Source organism: Centropristis striata, chromosome 9, assembly GCF_030273125.1.
Source record: "Centropristis striata isolate RG_2023a ecotype Rhode Island chromosome 9, C.striata_1.0, whole genome shotgun sequence".
NCBI lineage: Eukaryota > Metazoa > Chordata > Actinopteri > Perciformes > Serranidae > Centropristis > Centropristis striata.
The window spans coordinates 30,371,755-30,399,422 of record NC_081525.1 but is presented as its reverse complement, the minus strand read 5'-3'; the positions used below and the strand labels follow the sequence as shown (position 1 = coordinate 30,399,422).

The 27,668-nt window shown below is 37.1% G+C and overlaps 1 protein-coding gene across 1 annotated transcript; it reads right to left on the bottom strand.

Moving 5' to 3' along the window:
- Window positions 1-920: 920 nt before the first annotated feature.
- On the bottom strand, window positions 921-26,976 carry ppp1r2 (protein phosphatase 1, regulatory (inhibitor) subunit 2). The gene is made up of 6 exons (XM_059341056.1): window positions 26,615-26,976; window positions 14,413-14,520; window positions 13,800-13,883; window positions 8,986-9,092; window positions 5,796-5,990; window positions 921-3,583 (listed from the first exon to the last, which is right to left on the bottom strand). The coding sequence occupies exons 1-6, from the start codon at window positions 26,743-26,745 to the stop codon at window positions 3,564-3,566; spliced, it is 645 nt and encodes a 214-aa protein (XP_059197039.1). The 5' UTR covers window positions 26,746-26,976; the 3' UTR covers window positions 921-3,563.
- Between the last annotated feature and the right edge of the window lie 692 nt (window positions 26,977-27,668).

The window sequence follows — 27,668 nt, the reverse complement described above, 5'->3', positions numbered from 1 at the left end:
CACCATCTGGTGGTCAGAGAGAAGCACTGCCATAGATAAATAAATAAAAGAATTATAAATTAAATTAAATTAAATTAAATTAAATTAAATTAAATTGTCAAAACGTTGACCTCATGAAACACTTTGAATTACAGGCCCCTCATTTGCATTATTTGGGGAAAAAGGAGAAATATCAAAATAAATACATAATATAATTATATATTAATATATATTAATTAAGAAACACACTTAAAATTAATAAATGATTGAAATGTAACTTTTAAATAAATTAGAAAATTATGCATTAAAATGTTTGAAAGGAGGAAATTAAATACAAAAGATACAAAGGTAAATATTAATAAAATAGCAATTCCATTTTATTTATCAGGTGTAATTGGATTAATATAGCTTTTATTTACAATTTTGAGGTGGACTACTGGCACTTTGTAGTGCTTTAATGTAGCTTTATTTCTATTCATTTGTATTAAATAAATGAAGCTGAGTATTTCATCTGCACTATAGTAGTGACTAGGATGATGTTACTTTCAAAATAAACTGGCTAACAGGCTTTTCAGGCTTGCTTTGAAAAGCTTGGAAAAACACATTAGTGTTTAATTATTTTTTTAATTTTTAATTTTATTTAACAGGTAAGACATAAGATAAAGTCTGGTAAAGGTTTGTTGAAGCTATTGTTCTTTTGTGCTGTTTGGCACATGATGATCACAGACTGGAGGACAAGTCACTTCCAGTGGCTTGTCAATGAATGAAAAAACTAAATCAAAGTCATAAAGAAGGAGCAAAGCTTTGTTGTTTGTCTGAGGAGAAAGGCTGTAACTCCAGTCCTCTAGACGCTTTAATCGGTGAGTTTAGATTTTCTGCATCACTCAGCTTTCAGGCATCAGGCTTTTCACATAAATCATGAGCCACAACAGACACTCAGATCCTAACAACATTTGTTTAATGATAGGTGGCAAAACAAAACAGAATACACACAATCTGATGATTAAGGACATGCAAACTGGAAATACAAAAACCCATGGATTTACCGTCCACCTCATTTTTGAGACAAACAGACATCTGTCTGTCTTCGTTAGAAAACCAACAGGGCAGAAGAGGTGCAATAACAGAAAGCGAGACAGTGGAGAAAAAAAAACCTGTTACAAGAAGCATAGCCTGTTCATTTTACACACATGTACATAAATACAATAGAGGCACATTTGACCGGTAACAACCACCTACGGGTGATCATCTCAGTCATGTTCGGGACAATTTTGTCCTTTTGTCTTAAGGGAGAACATAAATACATCTTCTCTGCAGTTGTCTTTTCTATCCGTTCACACAATACAGTTTGTTTTTCCAGACAGATTCCTGTTTCTCTACAGTAATCATGTAAAATTAGCTGCTCGGATGGGAGCTTGTTGGTTGGTGTAAATGGCCCAAAGGAAGTTGCTTTAACCTCTACAAAACGCCACCGAATACTAAATTACAAGAACAAAATAAACTGCAAAGGGACATTTGCAGAAGTCATACTGTTGATCTTTTTGTATTTCCATAATACAGAGCTCAACACTTTCAGTCACAGTGAGGAGTTAAAGGGTTAAGAAGGAAATTAAGAGACCACAACACAAGACATACTCAGGGTTCCTACTGAATTTTCTCTCCGGTAGGGATGGCGGTGGTTAAGATTTTATTGACAATAATGTCGATGTAGATTCTGTTTATCAGGCTGATTCTTTATTGATTCCTGATACATTTTCTGTGTGGATAAAAATGTCGGACTAGAGTGTAGAACCAACAGGGAACATATGATTATGATGCATTGGATAATTTGATTCCCATCCCTCGTCTTGCGGTGCAATTGAAGCTTGCACTATCATCATTGTCTTTTTTTTTCAGCAGCACTTTTCACAAATCCAACCTTCTTTAAGACTTTTACACATTAACATTCTCAACACTTACGTAGGAACCCCAGACATTACCAAAAAATGGTTGAAACGCCTCCTATAAGCCTTAGTGGTCATCTCCACCGCCAACATCTGCTTTAACTAAAGTCAGTAGCATCAATAACAACTCGTTCTTTGACATTCCCACGCTGGGTCGTTAAAGACACTTCAGTAGATCCGACAACATTAAATAAAAGGGAGATGAAGCCGGGGAGAAATTAAAAAAACACAAGGTAGAGAACTGTACTTTCCTCAAAATATCCTTTTACTTACAAATTGTTTAATGAAGCTTCTGTGCAACACAGATTATGGTTTCTTCTGTCAAATCTACATAAGAGCCGTAACTTGTTAAAGACCTGACACTGTCCTGTTTATCAGTAGCATGTGCTGTACCTCAGATGTGGAACCTCAACATTGTCTCTCCTACTTTTTTAAAATAAAGGATAAAAGGTGTTAAGTGTCAATTTCATTTTTCTTTCAAAAACACAGGGGTCTGACTCTATCTTGTACAATTTAAAATGTTTATTACTAGCTTGTCCTGCAATCTTCTTTCGTAAATAAATTTAAATGGTGAACTATAAGTGAAAAAAGCTTCTCTTGATAGACGACTTATATACCTACAGTCTTCTGGCTGCATGAGGTATACATGTTTTTAAAAACTGCCAGTATCTTAAATGAGGTTTGGTGTGGTGTTCTTGCCTATAAAGAGAGAACGTAAATGAGAAGTTCTTGGGCAAAAGCAGCAAAGTGCCAATATATTACTTACAATCTGTGTTGTTTTAATTGATCTTGAGCTAAAAGCTACACAGTTGACTGCAAGCATCAAACTGAGACACCACAGCACGTGTCAATTAGAGTATTTGATGTTTGATGTTTCTATAATGAAAATCAGATGACGTGGTTCATGTTGTCTTTTCTGACTATTAGAGACTAATATATAGCTGCTTAATTATAATATCACTATTATGTCAATATGAATAGCTCACCTGACAACAACCTAACTGGTCATGACAGTGTCCAATATTTATCACAAAAAGTATGGAAGGAGGAAACTCAACAGAGTGGTGGGTCACAAAGCAAAACAAAAGCCGTCTGAAGTGCAACCATTAAAAGCGCTGTCGTCATGTCTCAGATATGCCTTCAGTGAGGCCGCAGGGTTTCCCCTGGCCTCCTCCAGGGCTGACGTGCTGCTCTGCGGCCTGCAGAAGGACTGTGGAGCGGCCAGACGGGAGGTCCTGGTATCCAGCAGTTTGTTTTTTGTTTGTTTTTTTACAAAGCCTTGATCCTCCTTTCAGGGTCAGAATCACATATTCTTCAGTGCCAGTCCAGAGGACGTAGGAGGGGGAAATTCTTGGCAATAGGAGAGGGGAGAAGGAGGAGGGAGCAACAGTCTTCTCTTGTGTGTTTTACTGATTCTGGGAGTTAAAAACCAGAGCGTTTGAATGTTATATTGCACAGTTCTAAGGGATAGTAGAGACAGACAGGTGACCGGGAGGTTATTGGCTGTTGAGGTTTGTTATATGCGTGGTGAAGCGGTGTCTGTTGTACGGCCCAGCGTTAAAAAAAACACAGAGCGCAGTGGCATTGTCTGTCTGGATCCAGAGCCGACACACAGAGCTGGAGGTGGGAGAGAAGCCTCGTCTACGAGTCCAGAGAATCAGCTGGAGAGCAAATGACACAAATGGAAACAGACTGAGATCAGAAATAATATCAATGTAATATTTCATCAATTTCTTCTGTTCTCTTTTTACTTTGATCCTCTGAATAGAGAAGCTGGGGAAAACTGAACTAATGTGATTAAAAATGGGTTACATCACTTCCACAAAAAAAAATTGACATCTAGTTTCATATCTTCAGTATAATTAGTCTGCAGAATCAGAAAGTTTTATTATGCCCTCCAGTAAAGTTCAATGTTTATAACTTTTGATGCTTCCTCTGGGGTTCATACACACTTTTTTGTTCTTGTTTGGAATTTATTTTCTTACATTATTTCCAAAACTGAAAACTGTATACTTTAAAGCAACTACAATGAGTTTTTAACTGGTTATGAAATCGTCTCAATAAAACACTGAAGCCTCCATGTGACCTACATAAGCAAACTAGATCATTAGTGAGCAGATTGGCTATTTCTACATAGTTCTAAATGCTTATCCCCAGGTCTGATTCCCTGCAAAATCAGATGAAATGATTTTACTGCGTGCAGACCAAAGAGTCTGTTAACGTTTTCCCAGGCAAAGCTTGGCAGTTGTTAGTGGGTTAGCTAATGAAAACAAAGCGGGAGGAGATTTGGTTTAAAGACTTTATTTTTGATGTAATATTTTGTGCTTATGGCTGATACTGGGGCAGGATCAGCAAAGAGAAAGACAATAATTGACTGAAGAACAACAAAAAGCTAAAATGGACAGTGATAATAGCCACACATGGATAACACTTTGCTATAAATCCTGCAAGAAAGTAATTACTGCCCTAGAACGGCCCTGCAGAGGCCTGTCTAAATCTCTTCTGTTACGAAACATTAATAGGCAGGCCTAAAACAGGTTTACTAGATTGGCATCTGTTCAGATTATGTTGGAAATGAATCATTTGAGTGACTGCTATTTTCTTATACAATCACAAAGAAGGGGCAATAATTACATGAGTTCAATTAAATCACTAATTATTCTACAAAAAAAAGCAATACGGACAATACACAAAGCAGGCTTTTGGACCATACTCACTCACTTTTCTTACAATCAAAATTGTTAAAACTAACAGACATAATTCAATTCCAAACAGCACAAATAATGTACAAAGCAGCTAATAACTTACTTCCAATTAATATAGAAAAAACTTCTTTAAGGGTCGAGACGGGGGATATCAATTGACGGGGTCAAATAACTTTAAAGTCATGAAAATACATACAAATGGGAAAAGGTTTTGCATTTCGTTCAGCGGAGTAAAAATATGGAATGGGATGTGTGAAGAAATAAAACAATGTGCAAACATGAAACACTTCAAAATCAAATATAAAAAGCATGCCTTCACACGATATAGGGATAAAAACAGGTGTGTGAAATGACAGTAGGTGGTATTGTTGATATTTTATTTTTTAAATGTATTATTACTATTTTTCTTTTTTGTGTGTTGTTGTTTGTTTGTTTGTTTATTGTTGTCTCATTATGACTCCATGGGTGTATGTGTACGTATGTGTTTGTAAGTTAATAACAAGTTATGTATGTTAATAATGGTAATAACAAGATTATAAACTACATTACTGTGTGTTATACATACATATATATATATATATTATTGTTATATATATATATTAAATTAACATAGGGAGAAGGGGTGGGATTTAATAAGCTTTGGTTTCTTCCCACTCCTTTTGAACACAAATAAGTGTTGAGTCTTGTTGTTTCATTTTGTGTTTTCTTGTATTTATTGTTGTTGGTTTGTTTTTAAATGTTCATCTTTTATTTTGTGCTCAAATAAATTCTCAATCAATCAATCAAGGCTTCTGATTTGGATTCTGAGTGTGTGAACTATAAAGACAAATCTTTTACCATAACCCATTGTGCTCATGCAAAACAGTGGGTTAAAATAGTGCCTCATTTTAATGACTGGAGCCTCCTGATGCAGCTCTGTGACTAACTGAACCACAGGGCGGCACAAACAAACAGCAGCCAGCTGTTAAATCTAATGACATCCTCACTGACAGTGTGCATCAGTGCGCAAAACCATTATTTCTCAACCTCTTCCCCTTAACTATATTCTGCAAGGTGTGCTACGTGACAACGCCCTCGCCACTATACACACGCTGAAACACTGTTGGACTGGAAAGTGTCCAAATGAGTCATGGTGAGGTGCACAGTGACACAGGCTCCCTCTCCTTACCTTCCTGTGGCGGGTCAACACTGATCTCCTCCGTCTCCTCCGTGTCCTCCCTCGCCTCTTCTGTGTCGTCCCTCATCTCTTCGTCTGCGTCCTCGTCTTCTTCTAGCTCGCTGGCAATGAGCTGGCGTGCCAGCTTGATGTTCATGCCCTCGTTGTAGTGCATCTTCCTCATCATTTGAAAATGAGACTTTTTGGCTGCAGAGGATGATACATTTGAAATTACTTTAATTTGCTGAAAGCACTGGGTGCAGCATCTTGTTTGTTATACAACTAATATACTATTATTATGACTTTACTGATAAAAACAACATAAAAACATTTTTACATCATTTTTATTCATTTCTTTTTCATTCATTTCAACAGAAAGATTGACGTACACGTTCACATTCTTCTCCCGCATTTCTTGTTTTAGACAAACTTACTTTAAAAAGGGGTCAGGCTCAAAATAGGACACCATGAGGCAACTGATGGGGCTTATTTTAGTAAAAAAAAGTAACTTTAAATGTTTGCTGCAACCTTGAGATGGATGGTAACTGCAGTAAAATAAGGTAGAAAAAAAAAGAGGGGGGTGACACAAAATATATGAGGCGCTCCGAAGGCCGGGCTGGGCTTTGTGTCTGTGTCTGTAAGTGTGAGTGATGTCCTACTGACAAATTTAGGATACGCAGGATTCAAGTGTGCACAAATGTGTGAAAGGTGGAGATTTAAAGTAAACAGTGAAGGTCAAAATAAGGCAGACTCAGCAATAAATTCTCTTAAAGTTGGACTGTTGGGCTTGCCAAACGAGTTGACACAATGCTGATTCAGCCTATCGCGGCCGGGGAAAACACTCTTTATTTCTCAGTATACTGGAGGTGGTGGTGTTTTTGTCTACATTGCAACGCTGACACAGCAGAAACTGCTTATTTGTACTCTGAACGAATAGTTTATTACCTCTGTAACAACGTCACTACTAGGGTTGTCAAAAGTATCGATACTCAAAAAAGTATCGATACTCAAACGTTGTATCCGGATATGATACTCATTTTTAAAAGTATCCATACCTAGCCAAGGAATGAACACTTAAGTTATTGTTATTTTTTTATCAAGCTTGCCTAATATTGTGCACAGCATACAACCTCAAAATATTGTTCTAACTGTTATTGTTTATTGTATTTATTTATTTTTTGCACTACCTCAGACCTGAAGCTTGTTATCATAGTTGCAGTTTCTTTTTGTGTTTTTTATTATAAATATTAAACCTGTGGTTCTGTTAATTTTGACATGTTGCATTTTTCTTGTTAATAAAAATATTTCTGTTAAATTATATATATCCTGATATTTTTATCTTATATATTATATTAAAAAAAATAACTTAAAAATAACTTTAAAAAAAATAACTTAAATAAAAGCCGCAGCTTGCCTGGACCAAGGATGACAAATTTGAACAATATATATGCGATCTGGTCTAATTCCATATCACATTTAAGTGGGTGCATTAGTGGGTCTTTGTTTTTATCCTTGTGGTATCGAAAATGGTATTGAGTATTGAATATTTAATATTTTCCTGAATATCGGTATCGAGTTGAAAATTTTAGTATGGTGACAACCCTAGTCACTACATGAGCAGTGCATGAAATGCCATCAACCCACATTGCTCACTCACTTACAGTTCTTCACAGTGTGGCTGCTCATTCTGGCTCTCTGCTTGGTTAACCTGTATGTCAGTCTACCTGTATTACCCACTAGCTTGACAGGCAGGAGGAGAGAAAGACTAGTACGACGTAAGATAGTGACAAAGCAGCAGTCATAAGTATTGTGCAAGCTATGACAGCGTTTATGGATTTACTCATACTTCCAGATAAGTGAGACAAAAGTTTTGTAATCCAGCTTTAAATTTTGATTTGAAAACGACAGGTTAATTTCATCCTAGCAGCTCTTAAGGCAGAAGTCAAACTCAAAAGCTGTCAATTACACTTATGAGTATTTATTATTCTCATTTGTTGACGTAAAAACATCGTTAAATTGAGTATTTGATATTTCGATATTAACTCTTCAAAAAGACAAATATCTTTCCAAAAGAACCTGCATAAGTCAAACAAATTTGACATATTATTTAGTTTATGGATAGCACTAATAGAGAAAACCTTTAAGTTTAAAAAATGCAATTTCTATAAGACTTGTGATAGAAATGTGTACTGAAACAGTTTCATTATCTGCCCAATCCTGTTTAATTCTGGTTGGAGTTAGGGCTGGGCGATATATCGATATAAAAGATATATCAATATGTTTTTAAATGTGATAACAGGTCCTCCTGTTATACAGTATTTATGTTCACTTAAATAAACGGTTTCAATAAAACTACTTGTGAGATGTCATATTTGGCTTTGACTGAACATTTGCTCTCACTTAATATAATATATAAGATAAAAATATCAGGATATATATAATATATCAATATTCAGCCTAAATATATCGGGATATGGCTTTTGGTCCATATCACCCAGCCCTAGTTGGAGTTAGGCTCAGGGCTGGGGACCCTCCATCCTTTGGAATCAGCATGTCCTCACCTGCAGCTCTAAAACTGATGTTAAAACTTTCCAATAGGTGCCACAAGCTGGCTTGACTGCAACAGCGTGTCAGAAACTGCTGAGGCCACAGCTCTGCAGTTGGATTATATTGATCGGATTTGCAGCTTCCAGCCTGTTCTCTTGCTTCTCTGCATATTTTAGATATAAATATGAAACAACAAGCGAGCATGGAAAGCCGTTAAAAATTCTACAGCTTTGTTGTGTGTGTGTGTGTGTGTGTGTGTGTGTGTTCTGCAGCTCATCTCGCATCTCTGTATCCGAGACAGACAGAGAGAGACGTGTGTGTGTGTACACAGGTCAAAGAACGGTCATACTGACAGTATGAGTGTGTGTGTGTGTGTGTGTGTGTGTGTGTGTGTCGGTTTTTAAAGAGCACACAGAACACTGGAGCCATCTCCAAAACAGATCCCTCTCTACCATCGCTCCACTGTGGACCGTCACTCTGCATTTAGTCAGTCTCACAGCTGCGGAGGACACTTTGTATTCAGGTGGAGGGTAAAAATAAAGGGGTGAACTGTGGGACATCGTGATAATATTACACTGAGAGTCGATAAATGAAGGGACAAGTAGGAGTGTGTGTGATCAAGTTCAAATTAAAGGAAAAGAATCTCCGTGTTTACCTCGTTCTTCAGGAGTCAGCTCCTCTTCCTCCTCCTCGCTGCTCTCTTCCTCTTCTTCTTCTTCGTCTTTCATTGAGCGAGGCTCTAAGCCCTCTGCTGCCAGGAGCCTTGAAAGAAAAGAAAAAGAGACGATATGTGACAAGAAATAAGTTAAGAAATATCAATTAATTGCCTCTTACAATTATTTAGTATTTCCATTCCCAGTGGGTGATTCTCACGAACATGGTACAGCTCATAGCAAAAATCCAAGAGCATTGAATACATATTTTATTTGACCCTTTATAACATATACAATCTAAAGTCACTGTTTAATATGAATGTGTAATCTATTTAAAAAATGTTAAGGTATTTTCTGACATTGTTAGAGACACTGAGCAAAATTCATTAAAGTAACACATTTTTAAATTAGAAAAAAACAACAAAAGGTTTTGTTTTTTTTCTTCCTTGGCAAGTACTTAAATATAAGGGTAGCTGGCATCACCAAAATGTATTTTATTAAAATATACACATATTTTAATGCAAACAATTCTATCATGACTGTAACATTCAACCATTTCTTCTCATCAATTTTCATTCAGATTTTGTTCTTTATACATTCTTAAAAACCATTATATTTGATTATATTCTGTTAAATTATACATTTTTAAATAAATGTATATTTATTTTTATGAAGTTTATTAAATATTTATTGTATATAAGTGTGGGGAAACCATGACATTTTTTTATCTGGACGCATTACGGTAATGAATTTGTGAATCAAAAATATGTTTAAAAATAGAGAAAATATTATTTTAACACAAAACAATGAATTGTGCCTCATTATAGCTATATTGTTCATTCATATACAAGTGAAATATATTTAGTTTAATAAAGTATGTCCTTATAATCTTTACAGACATAACTTAGACTGGCTTCATGAGAATCACCCGTTTGCTCTGTTGTGTTTTGACTATTTTAAAAGAGCAAATAGAGGCAGGAGATCATCAATAGCTCCTCCTAAAGTCACTGTGGAGGGATTACAAAAAAAACTTCTGAAAAAGCTTTCTATGGAGGGAAACATGGGAGGAAAGCAGATGGAGAGATGTGAGGTGAGGGGGAGGAGAGAGTAGGCACAGTGAGAGCGTGTGCGAGTACTCAAGCATGAGACAAAAATAACAAGAGTTACTATCCCCATCTCTCACAATCACAAAGAGCTTTAACGGCAGAGGACGAAATGCATAATAGTTTACGGCTCAGCGCATGGTAGTGAATCGGTGAAACTGCCCCGGGGAAGCTCCCACTTACTGTACTACTGCTGCTCTCCAACACACTGGCCTGATTCACCCAGAAAGAAGACAAGTCAATTCCCCTACAGTTTCAGCATGCACCGTTAATGGTATCTGATTTTCAAGGCGGATAAAGACAAACAGGATGTTGGGTAAGAGGTGTAAGTGATGCAGTGAATTAGAGACGATGGAAGTAAATCGAAAAAAGAAAAAAAAAAGCATAGTTGGATAAGTGATGGATGAGAGAAGAGACTGAAAGTGGTTGTTGGAGAGATTAAACAACGAGAGGGAAGAGGAAAAGAGCAGCTGTTGTACTATCTGGAGGGTTTAGTGTAAAACAATGGAAGGCACTCTGTGGAAGTAAACAAAGGCGGTTAATTGACTTGCAAGCCTGGAGCTAATCACTATCCTCTCTGTGGCGCACACACTCAAACAAGCTCATCTCACCGCTGCATCAATGCACTTATGTAAGGGCGATGGCCCACAGCAAATACACTTCTCAAGCTCCCATTACTACCCAGGGTGAGCCAGGGTTATCATCGTTAAATAAATCAAAAATAAGCAGTGAAAAATATTGTTGTAACCTGAAAGGATATTCTATGAGGGAAACTAAACTGAAACAATATTGCCTGGTTAAAAAAAACAAAAAACAAATATATACTGTACAGGTGCATCTCAATACATTACAATATGATGGGAAAGTCAATTTCCAGTAGTTCAAGTCAAATAGCCCCAACCAAGTATTGAGTCATATAGATGGACATACTTTTCAGATGCCAACATTTCCATATAAACATACTTTTTAACCCTCTGAAATCCTGGGCTATGTCCTTCAAAAAAATCTTCACCATGCCATGTTGTTATCAGTTTTTTCAGCGTTACCTCACCTATATGTTCTGATAATTAATTTTTAACTTTGACTCAATTGCTCAAAAATTTTGCACCCAAAAGAAACAAAAGGAAAACATAAAATCTGATCATGAAAATCATGTTTCACATACAGAAATGTACATGTTGAATATTTGAACACATGTTGCAAATTTAACATATAACAGGTAAAATTAGGATAATCTCTAGTTCTACATTTCTACACTAAATATATTTGACATTATCTCCGGTTTTACTTGGCCGAATTTCATAAAATAAAAAAAAATCTGTTAAGGAGTTTCTAGCCAGAACTTTAGAGGGAAGCTGAGGGCAAGGCTCGAAGTTGTTTCATTTTTATGTCTTCACGTCATGAAGAAGTAATGTGCAGGTGGTCTCATGGACTCCAGAGGGTTAAAATTGCTCTTTTGTAATATAATTATAATTTCATTATTTTAATTATTTATAATTAAATGTAAACCATAATCATTTAATTAAAAGAAAATACATAAATGAAGACATAAGTGGTTTATTCTGTGTGTAATGGATATATGTAATGTGTTATTTCCACCTATTGAATTTAATTACTTAATTAATACATTAATTAACATTTCTATGATATTCTAATTTATTTAGATGCACCTGTATTTCTATTTTAAACTTAACTAAAACGAAACTAGAATAAAGTCCAAAATAAAGTCCAAAAAATAAAGTCCATTATAACCTTGGCGTGGAATTCACCCAGAGATAATTAATATGTTTCTCACCCTCCAGCTCTATCCAATTCTGCTTTTCTACAAGTTGTGTGACTTCAATATGATCTCATGCTTTAGTTCTTAATTCCATAGTTTCCATGTTCAAATCCAAAGAGAGGATGTGTTAACTCTCTGTAATTAATTAGTTTCATGCATATAGTATCTGTACAGTAAGATTTTTAGTTTGAAAAGATATTACCATTTCTAAAGACATGAACATCTTGGCAGTGCAACAGGTATTCAAAATGTATTCTTTGTAAGATGCTCTGTGTACAGCAAAATGTTATTCATGAAAAACATGCATTCAGATCACAGTTTGCAGATCGCAAAGTATATTCTCTGTAAACTTTTGACTAAGCCTATCTCGCTGTCAGGCATCTAGGAAGCAAAGTGCCATTTAGTTTGAGACAAAATATATTACTCGGAATTGGCTGCTGTTTTTATTAGAGTTGTTGGGCAACAGCTGTTGTCTATACTTGTAAAAGCCAGCGTGATTCAGAACCTTTACTGTATCACTGCAAAACTTTCTGTCCCTGAAATTCAAAGCTGATGGGAAACACCCTTAAACCCATTGTTTGTTTGTTGGTGTTACTGGGAAAAATGCAGGAAGCATTTCCAAGAAAACACAGAAATGCAGGAGTAATGCTAGTCTCCACACAATACCTGGAGTTGGCTCATGTCTGTTTGGTTCATAATTGATGTCACAATGAAAGAATAGAGGTAGTTTACAGACCTCTAAAAATGCTTCACTAAAAACTAAAATTGAGCGCACAATAATTTGTCTCCATGAGTACTTTTCAAACAGCTTACTGAACAGACTTGCAGTGACATGCTGTTGTCTGAGCAGTCTGAGGACGCCAGATTTAATGCAGATTTGGGTTCACTGCTGACCTTTACAAGGTTGTCGTTGCTTGATTTTCTTTCAGTGGAAAAAGATTTTGACAATGTTTGGGTCTACTCAATGCATCTTGACAAATACAGCAGTGCAGTCTGGGATTGTACTGCTACTGTGTCTGCATCCTGTGTTTGTTTGTGTGCCAATTGGAAGAAACAGCTGACTTTTTGGTGTGTGTGTGTGTGTGTGTGTGTGTGTTTCTGACCTTATGGGGCTACATTTCAAACTTGAGACCAGTTAAATGAGGACAGCTTGCCCAGTTGGGGGTAAAAGCCATGCTGCCAATTGGAAGAAACAGCTGATTTTTTGGTGTGTGTGTGTGTGTGTGTGTGTGTGTGTGTGTGTGTGTGTGTGTGTGTGTGTGTGTGTGTGTGTGTGTGTGTGTGTGTGTGTGTGTGTAGTAGATGGCACGTCTTTCTGCCTGGACAACTCTGTCCTGGAGGCTGCAGCTGAGCCGGTACCACACTAACTGTGAAGTTACAACTACCTTTTTTTCCACTACTGTACCTGGGTTATGCAATTTAAATGTATACGATGCACAAGGTAGCCAATATATTAAACATAAAACGTAGAAAATAGTACGTTTAAGAATAAATGGATTCACATGTTTCCAAAAAAAGACAATGTTTCTACAACAGTAGTATTGCAACTTCTCTGGCACTGCGGTCTTTCAATATTTCTTTGTGTAACACTGCAGTAAAGTGGACAGAGTGTCTTAAGGACGTCAGAGGCTGTACAGTAAATACTCTCTTATCAGTCTTGCTGGCGGACAAGGACGTCAAGGGCATTGGTGAGTGTTTAGGTGCGCCTTATCTGGGCTACACCTAAGAGCAATTTATTTTTTCTCTCTTTTTCCAGGATACACTTCTACTTCACTAAAAAGCTACGCACTGCACCAGCAGAAAAATTAAAAATTGAAAGGTAGCAGAGCTGTTACAGTATCCCACCTAATCATCTTTCCTTTCATTGCTTGCTTACTCCACTTTCTACCTCTGTACTTGGTGTGTCATGTCTCCCTCTAGTCACATGTCTTACTTTGATGCAAGGTCATCAGCTGCGAGTCCACTGTGGCCTTCCGAGTCACTCAGCGCCCCTTCATCATCCTCGTCCCCCACCATCCTGAAAGAGAGAAAATAACTTAATTAATATGAGCTGAACATGAGGCGATGAAGGGAGGATTGAGATGGAAATTAAATACAGACACAAACCACAGCTAACAAGCAAACAGAAAAGTTGATGGAGGGGATAAAGAACACAGAGGGGAAGGCAGGCAGGAAAGAGGACCACGAGGACAGAAAGAGGAAAGGTCCGTGCCAAGGGTGACCTTCCCTGCAGCAGCCTGGCATATTGGATTACAAACCTGCTGAGACACACCAACACACATACCAACTCATCTTTCCCACAATGGCAGTTGGTACAGCTCTGAACTGATTATGTGATCATTTTATTTGGTGTTTTTATGTGGTGTTAAGCATGCATTCTCCATGGAAAATGATTTTTTAGTGTAGATTAAGGGCATATGGTTTCCCAAATCGCCAAATGTATAGACTAAATGTCTTAAGAGCATTACCAAAATAATTAAGGATCAACTGAATCAAATTTTCGCAATTGAAGCTGATAAAGGGGAATTTTGTCAGAAGGTTCTGACCTGTTATACGGTGTGCTGGGTTCATCTATCTTCATCAGGCCATAATCTTTGTCAGCCGGATGGTACGTGGCCAGGATGTTCATCTCGTCCCATTTCGTGGATTTCTTCCTGTAAAAGGATCAAAGAAAATACAGTGAGAAGAAAAAAGGGCTAATGGTGCACCAGCTACCCACACACAGATTCCTTCAGGGAGAAGAGTGACCCAAGACTGGACTTGAATTTAATCTAGGACTGAATGTGCCCCACTTTATGCACAGATTGCATATTTTGGGAACGCACACAAAGAAGCCCGGAAATGTCATCTGCACCAATTTCGTTTCAGACGACTCAGGAAATGGCATGATATTTGCTTTAGTGTCAAAGTAATCCATCACAGATGTGAATAAGAGTCTGAGGGAGCACCAAGGCTGATCAGCTGTGAGTAGGGGTGTGCCATATCGTATCGTTCACCATTATACCGGTATATTTTTTTTATGGGTAAAAAAAACTGCATGATATTGGCAACATTCCTACTTCTTGACGTAGTGGTGTAAAGATTTCCCATTAATTACCTAGACTGTGGCGGCCGCTTTAGTCTCGTGTGCTGCACTAACGTCACATTTCAAGCTACTGAAAGTATATGTCACCTGTCAGTCAGTCTAAACCCCACCCAACCTCTCCTCCGTCCTCCTCCGAGATATTCGCATTCACACACACGCACTTAATATACTGAGCTGCCCTCCCCACTTCAAAAAACATGGATCAGTCCTGTCCCCACATCATCTCTCCGGGTGCGTCTGCGTGCGCGCGAGCCGAAATACTATCAACTTGTCCTGTCATCAGATCCAAACACACTGCTGCAATATGCTAATATATACGCGAGCTAACATTAGCTAACATTCTCCATGGGGGAAATGCCCCCGGACCCCCCTAGCCACTGTCAGGCTGCTCCATGTCCTAGTGGAAAGTCCTGTTAATTGTGAAAAATGTTATGTGAGGTGTTTGCAATCTCATCCACTTTTAGCTCTCAAAGTGGATGAGATTGATCACATTGTACTATAAAATGTTCAAAATTTCCTCCTGGGGGGGCCCCCCAGACCCTCTAGATGGTTATTTTTTATTATTTGCTAATTCTCAAGAGTCAAGAGTAAAATTTTTGTATTTGGCAACTGTTATTTGCAATTTACACTACGATTAGATTTATGATTGATTTTTATTTTGTTGTTCGATTTGTATTTATTCATACAGACCAAAAAATCCTTCTCTATATATTTTTCAGTAATTTTTAATATAATCAAGAATATCTTTATCCCAAAAATACTCTGGAATATTGTGATACATTTTTAGAGCCATATCGCCCATAACTGTGAGTGAATAAGGTCAGAAGTCAAACAATTTTCTCATTTGTTATAATCCGTCAAACTGTTAAAATAATCACCTAAATCGTTGTGTTTTTTTGCTAGAGTTGACTTTCGTTTAACCTGAATCTTCACCTGTTCCTAATCCCCAATGGTTGCATTGTCATCTGGGGAATAAGGCTGTCACCTCTGCTTGCTCCACCAGGGCTTTCTGTTCAGAATTACTCTAATCCTCGCTGCCCTTTCAAATCCTTTGAGGAAATGAGCTGAAGCAAAGACTAAATCGGCACAAAATGAGAAATTTGGCTCATGAGGATAAAGACAGAACACCTGCCATCCATTGTAGTCCAGGAGGGAGGAGGTGGAAACATGTGATTTAACTCATACAAAAATAACACCACTCCACTAGAAAACATTTTTATCATGCATGGAGCCTCATGCCGGATGTTACAGGGAACGTTTGAGCTGGAATGAAAATAGTTTTTCTATAAGGATTGTGCACAGATATGAGTATGCAAAGGTGTGTATAGGGCTACTTTGGTAAACAATCAACTTTATCCAAGTATATTTAACATTATATATACACACAATGTGTCACATTGTCCACCTAGAAATAAAACTAAGTACATTTAGAATAAATACAAATTTAATAAATTGCTAAATAAACATCAGTACGGTATGTTCAGTATCAGACAGTAGCTGATAATTTAAATAAGTTAATTAAATACATTTTCCAAATCAACCTGACCATAGTTTTCTGAAATATATGTTCTGTAAAAAATGTTTTTTAAATATTGGTGCATATAAAACATATCTGCAGATGCAGATATGCCAACATCAGCAAATAAAATCAGCTGACTTTTGTGTTATTGAATTTTTTACTTCATTTTTGTTTATGCATCCCCACTCTCCATTTTCTCCTTTTTAAGTTTACTGTAAGCTAGTGCATTTTGCATTGTCTCATTAGCACATTGTTGTTGTTTTTTTCAAACATTTTTATCAATTAAATTTAAAAACTGAAACCTAAAGCTATTAATACAGAGTTTATTGATAATTATCTGGCCTTGGTTAACCCACCTCTGCTCTCCAGAGCCTCTCCTGCCAAGATACTGTACATCAGCCCTGACCTTGTTCATGGAACAAAAGGTCGGGTATCATGGGAGACAGGCAGGGGTGGAAAACAGGAGCGATGCTAAATCTCCTGTCTGCAACAAGCCTGCAGAACTCTACGCCTCTCACTCAAAAACAGACATGTGCCAAGACAAGCAGATCAAAAATTTCTTTCTGTCCCAAAGCACTCAAGAGGAAGAAGTCCTACTAAGGTCCCAAAATAAGCTGCAATCAGAGGAAGTATAAGAAATACATTTTATATTCTCTCCTGTTCATGTACTATGTGGCAAACCTCGATTCTCTGGCTCTCCATACATTTACAGAAATCCACTAAAATCAACTTCCTATGCAGGAAAAGAGGGGTGTATAGTGTAGGTCAGGGATGGGCAACTGGAGGCCCGGGGGCCGCATACAGCCCGCACCCTCACTTAAAGTGGCCCTTAGTACCACTACATGCATTTGAGCATGAAATCTTAAAAGTGCAGTGTAAAAATGCACAACATGACTTCTTGCAATTAATGTTGGTCTGCTGTTCTTGCACTGAAAAAAAAGAAATCACAGTAAGTAGTTGTTTTTATTTGCTTCAAACCTTTTGTATTCCTATTTATACTGTTATACATGCATTTGAGCATGAAATATGCTAAGTTACTGCACTGTAAACATATTTAAAATTGCAATTTCATCATATCTGGTTAAGTGCACGGTCCTATATGTGGCCCTGTGGTAGTGTCCATGAAAAATTGTGGCCCCCTCCAGCATACAAGTTGCCCATCCCTGGTGTAGGTGTTGTGGCCTGCACCATTAGTGGCACACACACACAGAGGTTTGTCAATAAGGATGCTGAGCCAAGTTGATTCCCTGGATGTTACACTGAATGAACTAATGATTATCAGGAGTTTATTTAGCTTTACTTAAGCTGGCAAATGCTAAGGGTTCAATAAGTTGATAAAAAGGCAAATGTAAATCTCAGACGTAAAAATCATACCTTTCAATAGTGAAAAGTTCTGTGGAACTTCAACAACTCCAACCTCAAAATCCAAGATGGCTGCTCTGTGCATCATCAGTAGTGGAAGCTATAGTAATATATACATTTATAAGCACTTCTGTCTTATCTGTATCTCATTAAATGAATTGTAAACACAGTACAGTTAGTTGTCCGGGCATTTGGATGCTCAAAATACCACAAAAAGGCTTTATGTCCATGTCTTTAGGTCTGCTTATGATATCGTGTTTCTATCTGTAATATTACCATACATATTACATTATTTCCCATGGAAACTTTCCAACTTGAATATTCCTGGAATTCTGCAACCCCAGTTCAGACAGACATCTGAAAAAGATAAATGGGCTAGTGCACTAAATAATTCAGTAGAGTTTAAAAGGGTTTTGGCCAAGACACATGCACACAAGTTGACACGAACTGGTACTGTAATGAGGTACTGGCCTGCTTATGAGCAGCACGGTGGCCGAGCGGTTTGAGAAAACACTTTGTAAACAGACAGCAAATAGGCCAATGTTGGTATCTGGATAGTGTTGTCCTTGACCAACATACTGAACATGCACACTCATTCTACAAAAATGAGTCACCTCGTTGCATGGGTTAGTGTAACTAGAACACATGCAAACCTACAAAGCCAAAAGAGATACTGCATACAGCAATACAGCTTTTTGTTTGATCTGGACCCAGAGAATCATAAGAATAATATAATTAGTTGGGTTTTGTTCAAGGATGAGAGTTCTCATATCCTGCTACCTGGAAACAAAACAGGAAAAATAATCTTTTCGGCAGAGGTACTTAAGCTACCTTGAGACTCAAATAAAAAACATTAATGACTACTTTATCTAAAGCAAGCTCAGATCTGAGAAGACAAACACTCCAGAAATGTTCTCAACAGAGGATTCTGAGTAACATCTGGGAGTGTGTGTGTATATGTGTGTGTATATGCGTGTGTGTGTGTGTGTGTGTGTGTGTGTGTGTGTGTGTGTGTGTGTGTGTGTGTGTGTGTGTGTGTGTGTGTGTGTGTGTGTGTGTGTGTGTGTGTGTGGTTACACAACACATCGCAGAAGCAGCCAATCATGTTCCATTTCCACCAAACTGCTATTGCCCTTAAATCCACTCCAGTCCACTCATTCATTCTGAGCAAATCATCACAAAAACTGTAATACAATTATGATGTACCTGCAACTATAACAGGAAAAAAACAACTGCTAGTACACGCTAAATATAGTTTTATCTCTTATGTGATGGTGAGGGTGGTCAATAGCTGGCGACATAACGCTTCAGGAAAACTCATTAAATAGAGTGAGTCATCAGTGAGAGCTGAGCTGTGCTATCAGGTAGCATAGTCAAATAGTAGTGAGGAAAGGTCCAGCCCCCGGCTCTCCACTACTGCATGAACCCACCGACGTTAACAGCAGCACATCCTCGTTTTAAAGTGGAGACAGTGGGCAGCTGAAATACACAGAATATACTCCTCCACAAAGCATAGCCAGAAGTAGCAGTGAAGGAAATTACAACCAACCACAGGGAGATTGATCATCAGTTTTACCTGTGTCCCAACCAAACAAGAATCATCTACATTATCATTATGAACAAAAACATTTAAAAGTATGTAAGTTAAATTTGGTTGAATTACATGCGTTTTGTCAGATATTATTTATTTGAAATCAACTTACCCTTCAAATTTCCAGATGTAATCAACTTAAATAGATTAGAATTTTTAAAGAAATGTTTTAACTAGGGCCGGGACTTTAACACGTTAATTAAGATTTATTAATTATAGGAAAATGAAATTGACTCATTTTAATCACACTTATTTTTGCATCGCGGAACATTTCTCACTGGATGAGTTTCAGGTGGACCGATTATACTGGAGCACCAACTAGCGTTCATGAGTTCAGACAACAACAAACCACATTTTGTTACAAAAAAAACAACGGATGGAAGCGTCGATAAGAGCATGGTTTTGTTGCTATGCAACAAGGAATTCACATATCATCGCAGCACATCGAGCCTCAAGTATCACCTCAATGAAAAAAAAAATATAGCTACCTGAATTTCTAAAATGTACTATATTTCTAAATATGCTATTGCTACACTTAATGGCAAAAATTGCACTGGTCTGTTTGACTTGAACAAAAATGAACAATATTTTTGTTGCTTAAGCTTATGTATTCAGTCATTATTCAATGGTATACTAAAAATCCATGTGAAAAAAATTAGTTCTCACTGTTCTCAGGTCAAATATTTATATGCGATTAAAGTGCGATTAATTCCGATTAATCAATTACAAAGCCTCTAATTAATTAGATTAATTTTTTTTAATCCAGTCCCGTACTAGTTTTTACACAATACCTAAAAATATTTTTTTGTAGCTTTTTTAATGTAGAGTGATGTAGCCCACTTTTCCAATGATAAAAAACTACCCTATATTTTTGAGTAGACAAAGTGTTTGGGGTTGTTTTTTAGGTGGAAAACCCTTTCCTAATTGAGATTTTTCTGCAGCTGTTGGTACATGCAATACAAGTGCAAATCACTGTTCCTTTGGCTCCATTCTCAGGCAGCAGTAGATAGAAGTAGATTTTGGACCAAAAGCCTTTCTTAAGCCCCTGTCATCTGTCCAGGCTTTAGAAAGTGCATCAGCAGAGGAATGAGGAGGGACTGCACATTGAATTCTCTGGCCACATCAGCAGCCAGGCTACGGTCATAATGTGGGAAAAAAGAGGCGATGTCCTCCACAAAATATGCAAGGGATTTTCACTGTTATACTGACAAGTAAAATAAGTGTTGGTGAAGTAAATCTAACTCTAAACTGAGGCAAAAGAAAATAAAAACTGCAGGAACAACAATTTATGATCTCAAATGTTTCTTGATGGTGCTTTAACACTAAATATATTACCCACCACTGTATCAACATCAAAACAAATAATAAAGACTGAGATAATCAAGTACTTCAACTAAATTTTACTGCTTTTTAGTCCTCTTTATGATTGTAGACCAGAAAAGTTCAGACACCTGATGATTCTGAATGAATCAGTTCCAGACATTTCTCATCAAGACAGAAACGGTATTCATTTTCTGTGACCAAAGATGGCCTCAACTGACCCGTACACAGGAGGATAAGATGTCTGAGAGGTATTTTTCTGTCCACATTATGGAAAGTAAGAGATTCACTGCCTGCCAGTCAAACTGTCCATCACACAGTCAGGATAACGCTCACAAGACAGTGAAGGCGAGATTGAGTTTCATGGAAGCATCCATGAATTATATATGACAGGGTGTGAGGCCCCTACATCACTATTAACTAAATAATAGTGGGTGATTGAAGCCGTAACAAAAGTGACAATCTCTAATGGGTTAAAAAAAAAAGTGGCTGCTGCCTTTCAATGCCTTATTAGGCTTTAGTTACGGTGACTTCTGCAGGTTGTGGCCGTCTCTACTAACTAAAAGGTGATGAACTAATATTTCTAACAGGCATCAGGAGAGTCATACTCTAGATTGTAGATTGTAAGTGTTACATCGCATGGGTGCATTTTCCTACAATAAATCTATGGAGGGGAGCTGAACTGTTTAAATATAGACAGGTGGTCAACCAAATGATTGCAGGACGGAAGGTATTTTTAGAGCTAGATCAGGATATCCTCTGGATATTGTAGAATGATGTGATCAATGTGATCAACTATGTCATCTACAGTATTTTTAACAATTTTATATTTTAATTAATTATCGATTAATCTGTCAATTATTTAAACGATTAATCGATTAGTTCTATGGTCAATAAAATGTTGAAAAATACCAATCAGTATTTCCCAAATCACAAGATGACATCCTCAAATCTCTTGTTTTGTCCACAAACAAAAGAGATATTCAGTTTATTGTCATAAAGGAACAAAGAAACCAGAAATATTCACATTGAAGAAGCTGAAATCAGAGAATTTGGACGTACGAAAAAACTGCTCAAACCAATTATTCGATTATCAAAATAGTTGACGATTAATTGAATAATCGTTTATTGTTTGATTAATTGAATACTTGTTGCAGCTCTACATGTACGACTTTGAAAGTATGCACACAAGTGCATTATTATTAGAACATTTATATCATTGTATATGCATTTACCTCAAACACAAACTACAGCCCCATCGGGTGCAGACAGGATCCTTCCAGAAAACTCTATTTCCTCCACTTCCTCGTCACTCAGAGGAAGACTATTTTTGTATCAACACAGAAAACGCTCGATTCACTGTTGGGACTGGAACTCACTAATAACTGCCGTCCTTCTATGACCTAATTTCTCACACTGCAGCTCAGAGAGAAGGACTGGTACTGATGTCTAGACCTTCTGGCACGAGAGAAGCAGGTGGCACATTTGACTTAAACTAACCAAAGCTTGGCTGGTTATGTTTTAAAATAACAGGTGGACAAAAGGAAACTAGAATCAAAAAGCTTGTGGATTTTTTTAACTGTATCATGTATGTTGATGATGAGAAGCTTCACTATAATCATGTATTTTATGACTTTATTTAATATATGAAATCCTTTTTTTTTTTTTTTTAAAAAGGGATTGAAATTGAAACAGGGTCTAATAAAAGATTTGACTGATGATACTATCCAAGCCAACTGTTAAACAGCGGGCAAAATCTCCAGCTAGCATCGATGATTTATCAGCATTTGGCAGGTGGGTAGTGTGAGTTCATCACTCTGACTCTAAATCAGACAGAATTCAATTCATATAAAGCCGTAAAAGCCAACATATGTTTGTGGGGTTGGTTGTTTTTTACTGAATCACATTGACATTTCAAACCTTGTTTTTTCTAACAAATAAAGCTTCCTTTTTTAGTAGTTTCTAGCTTCCGCACTTATAACGTGTTCAAAATCAGACTGGTAGATGTGCTTCTAAAGAAACACTTGCTCAAGGGCACTTTGACATTTAAATTTCAAATCCTGATTAAATTTGATGCAGCAACGCAGTAAGCATGAGACAACTTCCTGAGCAGCCCTGCACTCTTTCTTGTCTTGAGTATTTTTTACCCATCACTGGCAAGTTTGCAGATGACATACATAGCTAAAAATATACAACAATGAGGGTTGTTTTTCCTCCATGATTTCATTATGCCACAGCTATACAAATGATGAAAAGAAATGCATTGTTGTGTTTTAGCAGGTTTATCAATCATGCCATTGCAAAAGTGTCTCTCTCATGTCTACAAATCTCCTTTACATGGCAACAGCATCACTTAGAGAACTCTACACGTCAAAGTTTCCCCGGGGGTAGAAAGGAGACTGAGAGGTGGCTGTGAGAGAGCAGAGCACTGAAATGACTTAACAGGGACTGTTGATCTGAGGAGTTGTGTCTCTCTGCCACAGCGAAAGCAAAAGAGTCAATAATATCTATGCATATAGGATAGGGTTGTCAAAAGTATAGATACTCAAAAAAGTAATGATACTAAAACGTTGTATATGGATGAGATACTCATTTTCAAAAGTATCGATACCGAGCCAAGGAATGAACACTTAAGTTATTGTTTTTTTTTCATCAAGCTTGCCTAATATTGTGCACAGCATACAACCTCAAAATATTGTTCTAACTGTTATTGTTTATTGTATTTATTTATTTTTGGCACTACCTCAGACCTGAAGCTTGTTATCATAGTTGCGGTTTCTTTTTGCACAACTATTTTTTATTATAAATATTCAACCTGTGGTTCTATTTTTTTTACATGTTGCATTTTTCTTGTTAATAAAAATATTTCTCTTAAATTTTGGGGTCTTTGTTTTTATCCTTGTGTTATTGAAAATGGTATCGAGTATCGAATATTTTCCCGAGTATCGGTATCGAGTTGAAAATTTTAGTATCGTGACAACCCTAGTCACTACATGAGCAGTGCATGAAATGCCATCAACCAACATTGTTCACTCACTTACAGTTCTTCACAGTGTAGCTGCTCATTCTGGCTCTCTGCTTGGTTAACCTGTATGTCAGTCTACCCGTATTACCCACTAGCTTGACAGGCAGGAGGAGAGAAAGACTAGTACGACGAAAGATAGTGACAAAGCAGCAGTCATAAGTATTGTGCAAGCTATGAAAGCGTTTATGGATTTACTCATACTTCCAGATAAGTGAGACAAAGGTTTTATAATCCAGCTTTAAGTTTTGATTTGAAAACGGGTAACGAATATTTTCCTGAGTATTGGTATCGAGTTGAAAATTTTAGTATTGTGACAACCCCAATATAGGAAGGTGAGGTTCCAGAAAAAGAGACCAACTTCCAACTTTTGTCAGCTACTAGACAATAGAACAGCTGATCCAGCAGTCCCAGGCAAGTTTTCATGATCGGCACATTGTTGGATCATTAGTCACTCCCCTAAACTGTTGGCATATCACAATTATGTCCCCTGTAATGTGCTTGACCTTATCTGAGGCACCCCCACTGCCATCCAACATGCTTGATATTTTAGTCGGGTGTCTCCTACTGCACGTGGAGTGGGCCATCCTCGACAAAATCAGATGACCTGACAAAGCATTTAATAGATCCTTGGACTAAAGGGCACATGAGATGTGTTAAGAATTTGACAGCAGATATATTTATAATTATGAAGATTTAACAGCAAGAGATCTACAACAGAAGTGGTGGGTGTAAGATTATCAGATCTAATACGCTTGTTTAGAGGCTCAGATTGCTGCTTCTATTGACCAACACTGGTGCTTTAGTGCCAGCCCAGGCCTGAAACACATTTTTCTGATGTGAAGTGTTTGTCACTAAAAATATACCTTGGGGTACACTCAGATCCACTGGCATACACTGATGTCCATCTCAATGACATCACATATCCTTTCAAAAGGCTTTGAGCTTTTTAACCAGAAGGCTTTGAGCTTTTTAACATTTTTTATTCAAAGATTAAGAAAACACTCTGTCAGTACCCTCAAATTTGCCAGTACCTTTTAGTTGACCTACATATTAATCACTCTAATGCAACTTGTAGCAGACAATGCACTGTTTGTCTTACAATGTATGCCAGTCATGTATAAAGGTGCAAAGATTAGTCGACTAATTAATTTGTTGATAGAAAGAAAATAAGCCTTCCCATTCATTTGATAATGAATTAATCATATAAGGTATTTTTTCTTGCAGAAATGGCAGAAAAATATGTTATAGCGTCTCTATAATGAGGTTTCCTGGTTTTCGGTGTTTTATTTCATATTAAACTTTATATTTGGGGGGATTGACCAATAGAACAGGAAATTTAAGGCCATCATATTGGAGTTTGAGAAACTATGATGGCTATTTTCAATATTTTCTGACCAAACGATTCGTGGAGAAAATATTTGGCAAACTGCTTGATAATGAAAATGATCGTTTGTCAGTAATGTCTCTTTTTTCATATGCAAAAAAGCAGATCTTCAGTCAGTGTTCGCAACTTACAGAAAATTCACATAGTGCTGGGTGTCAAGTTATTGACACATACAAAAATGTAAGCTATCGCACCAAACTAATGAAATGGGTGATTCTCATGAACATGGTACAGCTCATAGCAAAAATCCAAGAGCATTGAAAACATATTTTCTTTGACCCTTTACAACATATACAATCTAAAATCACTGTTTAATATGAATTTATAAACTATTTAAAACATTTTAAAGGTATTTTCTGACATTTTTAGAGACACTGTGAGCAAAATTCATTACCGCAACACATTTTTAAATTTAAAAAAACAACGAACGGTTTTGTTTTTTTCCTAGGCAAGTACTTAAATATAAGAGTAGCTGGTATCACCAAAATGTATTTTATCAAAATATACACATATTTTAATGCAAACAATTCTATCATGACCCTAACATTTAACCATTTTTTCTCATGAATTTTTATTCAGATTTTGTTCTTTATACATGGTCAAAACCATTATATTTGATTATATACTGTTAAATTATACATTTTTAAACAAATGTAAAAAAAAATTATAAAGTTTATTAAATATTTATTGTATACAAGTGTGGGGAAACCATGACATTTTTATCTGGATGCATTACAGTAATGAATTTGTGAATCAAACATATGTTTAAAAATGTAGAAAATATTATTTTAACACAAAAAAATGAATTGTGCCTCATTATGGCTATAGTGTTCATTCATATAAAAGTGAAATATATTTAGTTGAATAAAGTATGTCCTTATAATCTTTACAGACATAACTTAGACTGGCTTCATGAGAATCACCCAAATGGGGGTAAACACTCATTAGTAACGTTAGCGCCTCATTTAACGTTACATTTGAACGCGTCCTCCGTCTTGGTTGATGTTAATTTGCCCTATTATGGTCATCGTCTGGGGCTTGTCACTGTGTAACGATCATTGTTACCCATATTTTTTACTACCATTAAGTTAAGCAAGTAGACAGTTATAGTTTGGTGTTATCTCGTCTCTAACTATGAGTTTGGACATTGGTTTACAACCATTACAACCAAACCAACGTTACCTGTCGTGACTCTGGCTAGCGGACAAGCTAACCGGTAGCGGTAACGTTAGCTCTTGGTTACACATAACATCAAGATATTATCAGGAAGGTGAAACCGTATCATTGTCGCAAGAAATAACCAGAAAGTTTTTCCTGCAGACAGCACATGCTGCTGACTAACACTGTGACTTTTAGGTTACAGTTAGCCTGACAGGGGGAGGACCGTCCGAGAGGCTAACAAGTGTCTAGCTAGCTAACGTTACCTGGCTTTCAGCCTCACGACAGTCAAGCAGAAACTTACTGTTGGTCCTCCTCCGAGAGGACCGGGGCTTGTTCAAGACTCTCTCCCGGGGCTTCGTCGGGCAGCGATTTAACGTTTGCCCCGCTGTTCTTGTTCTTCAGGATGCCTTTTATCGGCCGGGGAGCTGCCATCCCACACGCTGACTGTCACACCGGCTGCCTCAACTATTTCTTCTCAACTGATTCTCTCAACCTGCGACTTCTGCGACTCAATTAACAGAGACAGGTTCGGTTTTAAACATGCTGGCCGTCATAACTGAGTGATCTTCCATAAACTGTGGAGAAAGCCGACAGGATCCTAGGTCCACTGGAGGTCCAGCATGTCTCCTCTCCGGCTGCTCGCTGACTGGCGGGGCAACAGCACTACTAGCGGGTCGGCTGGCGAACAGCATCGCGAGACTTTGAAACGGGATTTTACACCGTCCCAAAAAAGAAATATTACAAATGCTGCCTTTGTGTGCTCGGAAATTTCTGTGTCATCATGGCAGCATACAACTGGACGAGTAAGGCCAGGCGGGGGAAAATTGCACATGAACCAAGGTTATACAAGTTTGGGTTTTTTCCTTATACAGTCTATGGTTTTTTCATTAGTTTTAGAATTAATTTTGTTGTGATTTTTTGTTTTCAGATTCAGTTAGTTTTAACTCGTTTTTAGAGTGCACTTGCTAGTTTTAATTAGTTTTTATTTTTTTGGAAAATGCTTAGGCTAGTCTAGTTTAGTTTTTATTAGGCTACTTTTAGTGTTAGTTTTAGTTTTTTTATAATAGGGTATTTGTTGGGTGCGAGATTCAATAAGGTCACAATAAATGTTGCCTTTATTTCCTTTGTCTTATCCATCTCAGCCCCAATAAGTTTATTAAGTCATAAAACCGGATTGATGAAATTAAACCAATCAACCAAAAAGGTTTACGTATGAAAAAAGTTGACAAAGATGAAAACTAAGGACATTTTCACTATTATTTATTATTATTATTATTATAGTTTTAGTCAGTTTTGTAACCACAAAATACAGTTTCAGTTAGTTATCGTTTTTTAAAAAAAGCTTTAGTTTTTAT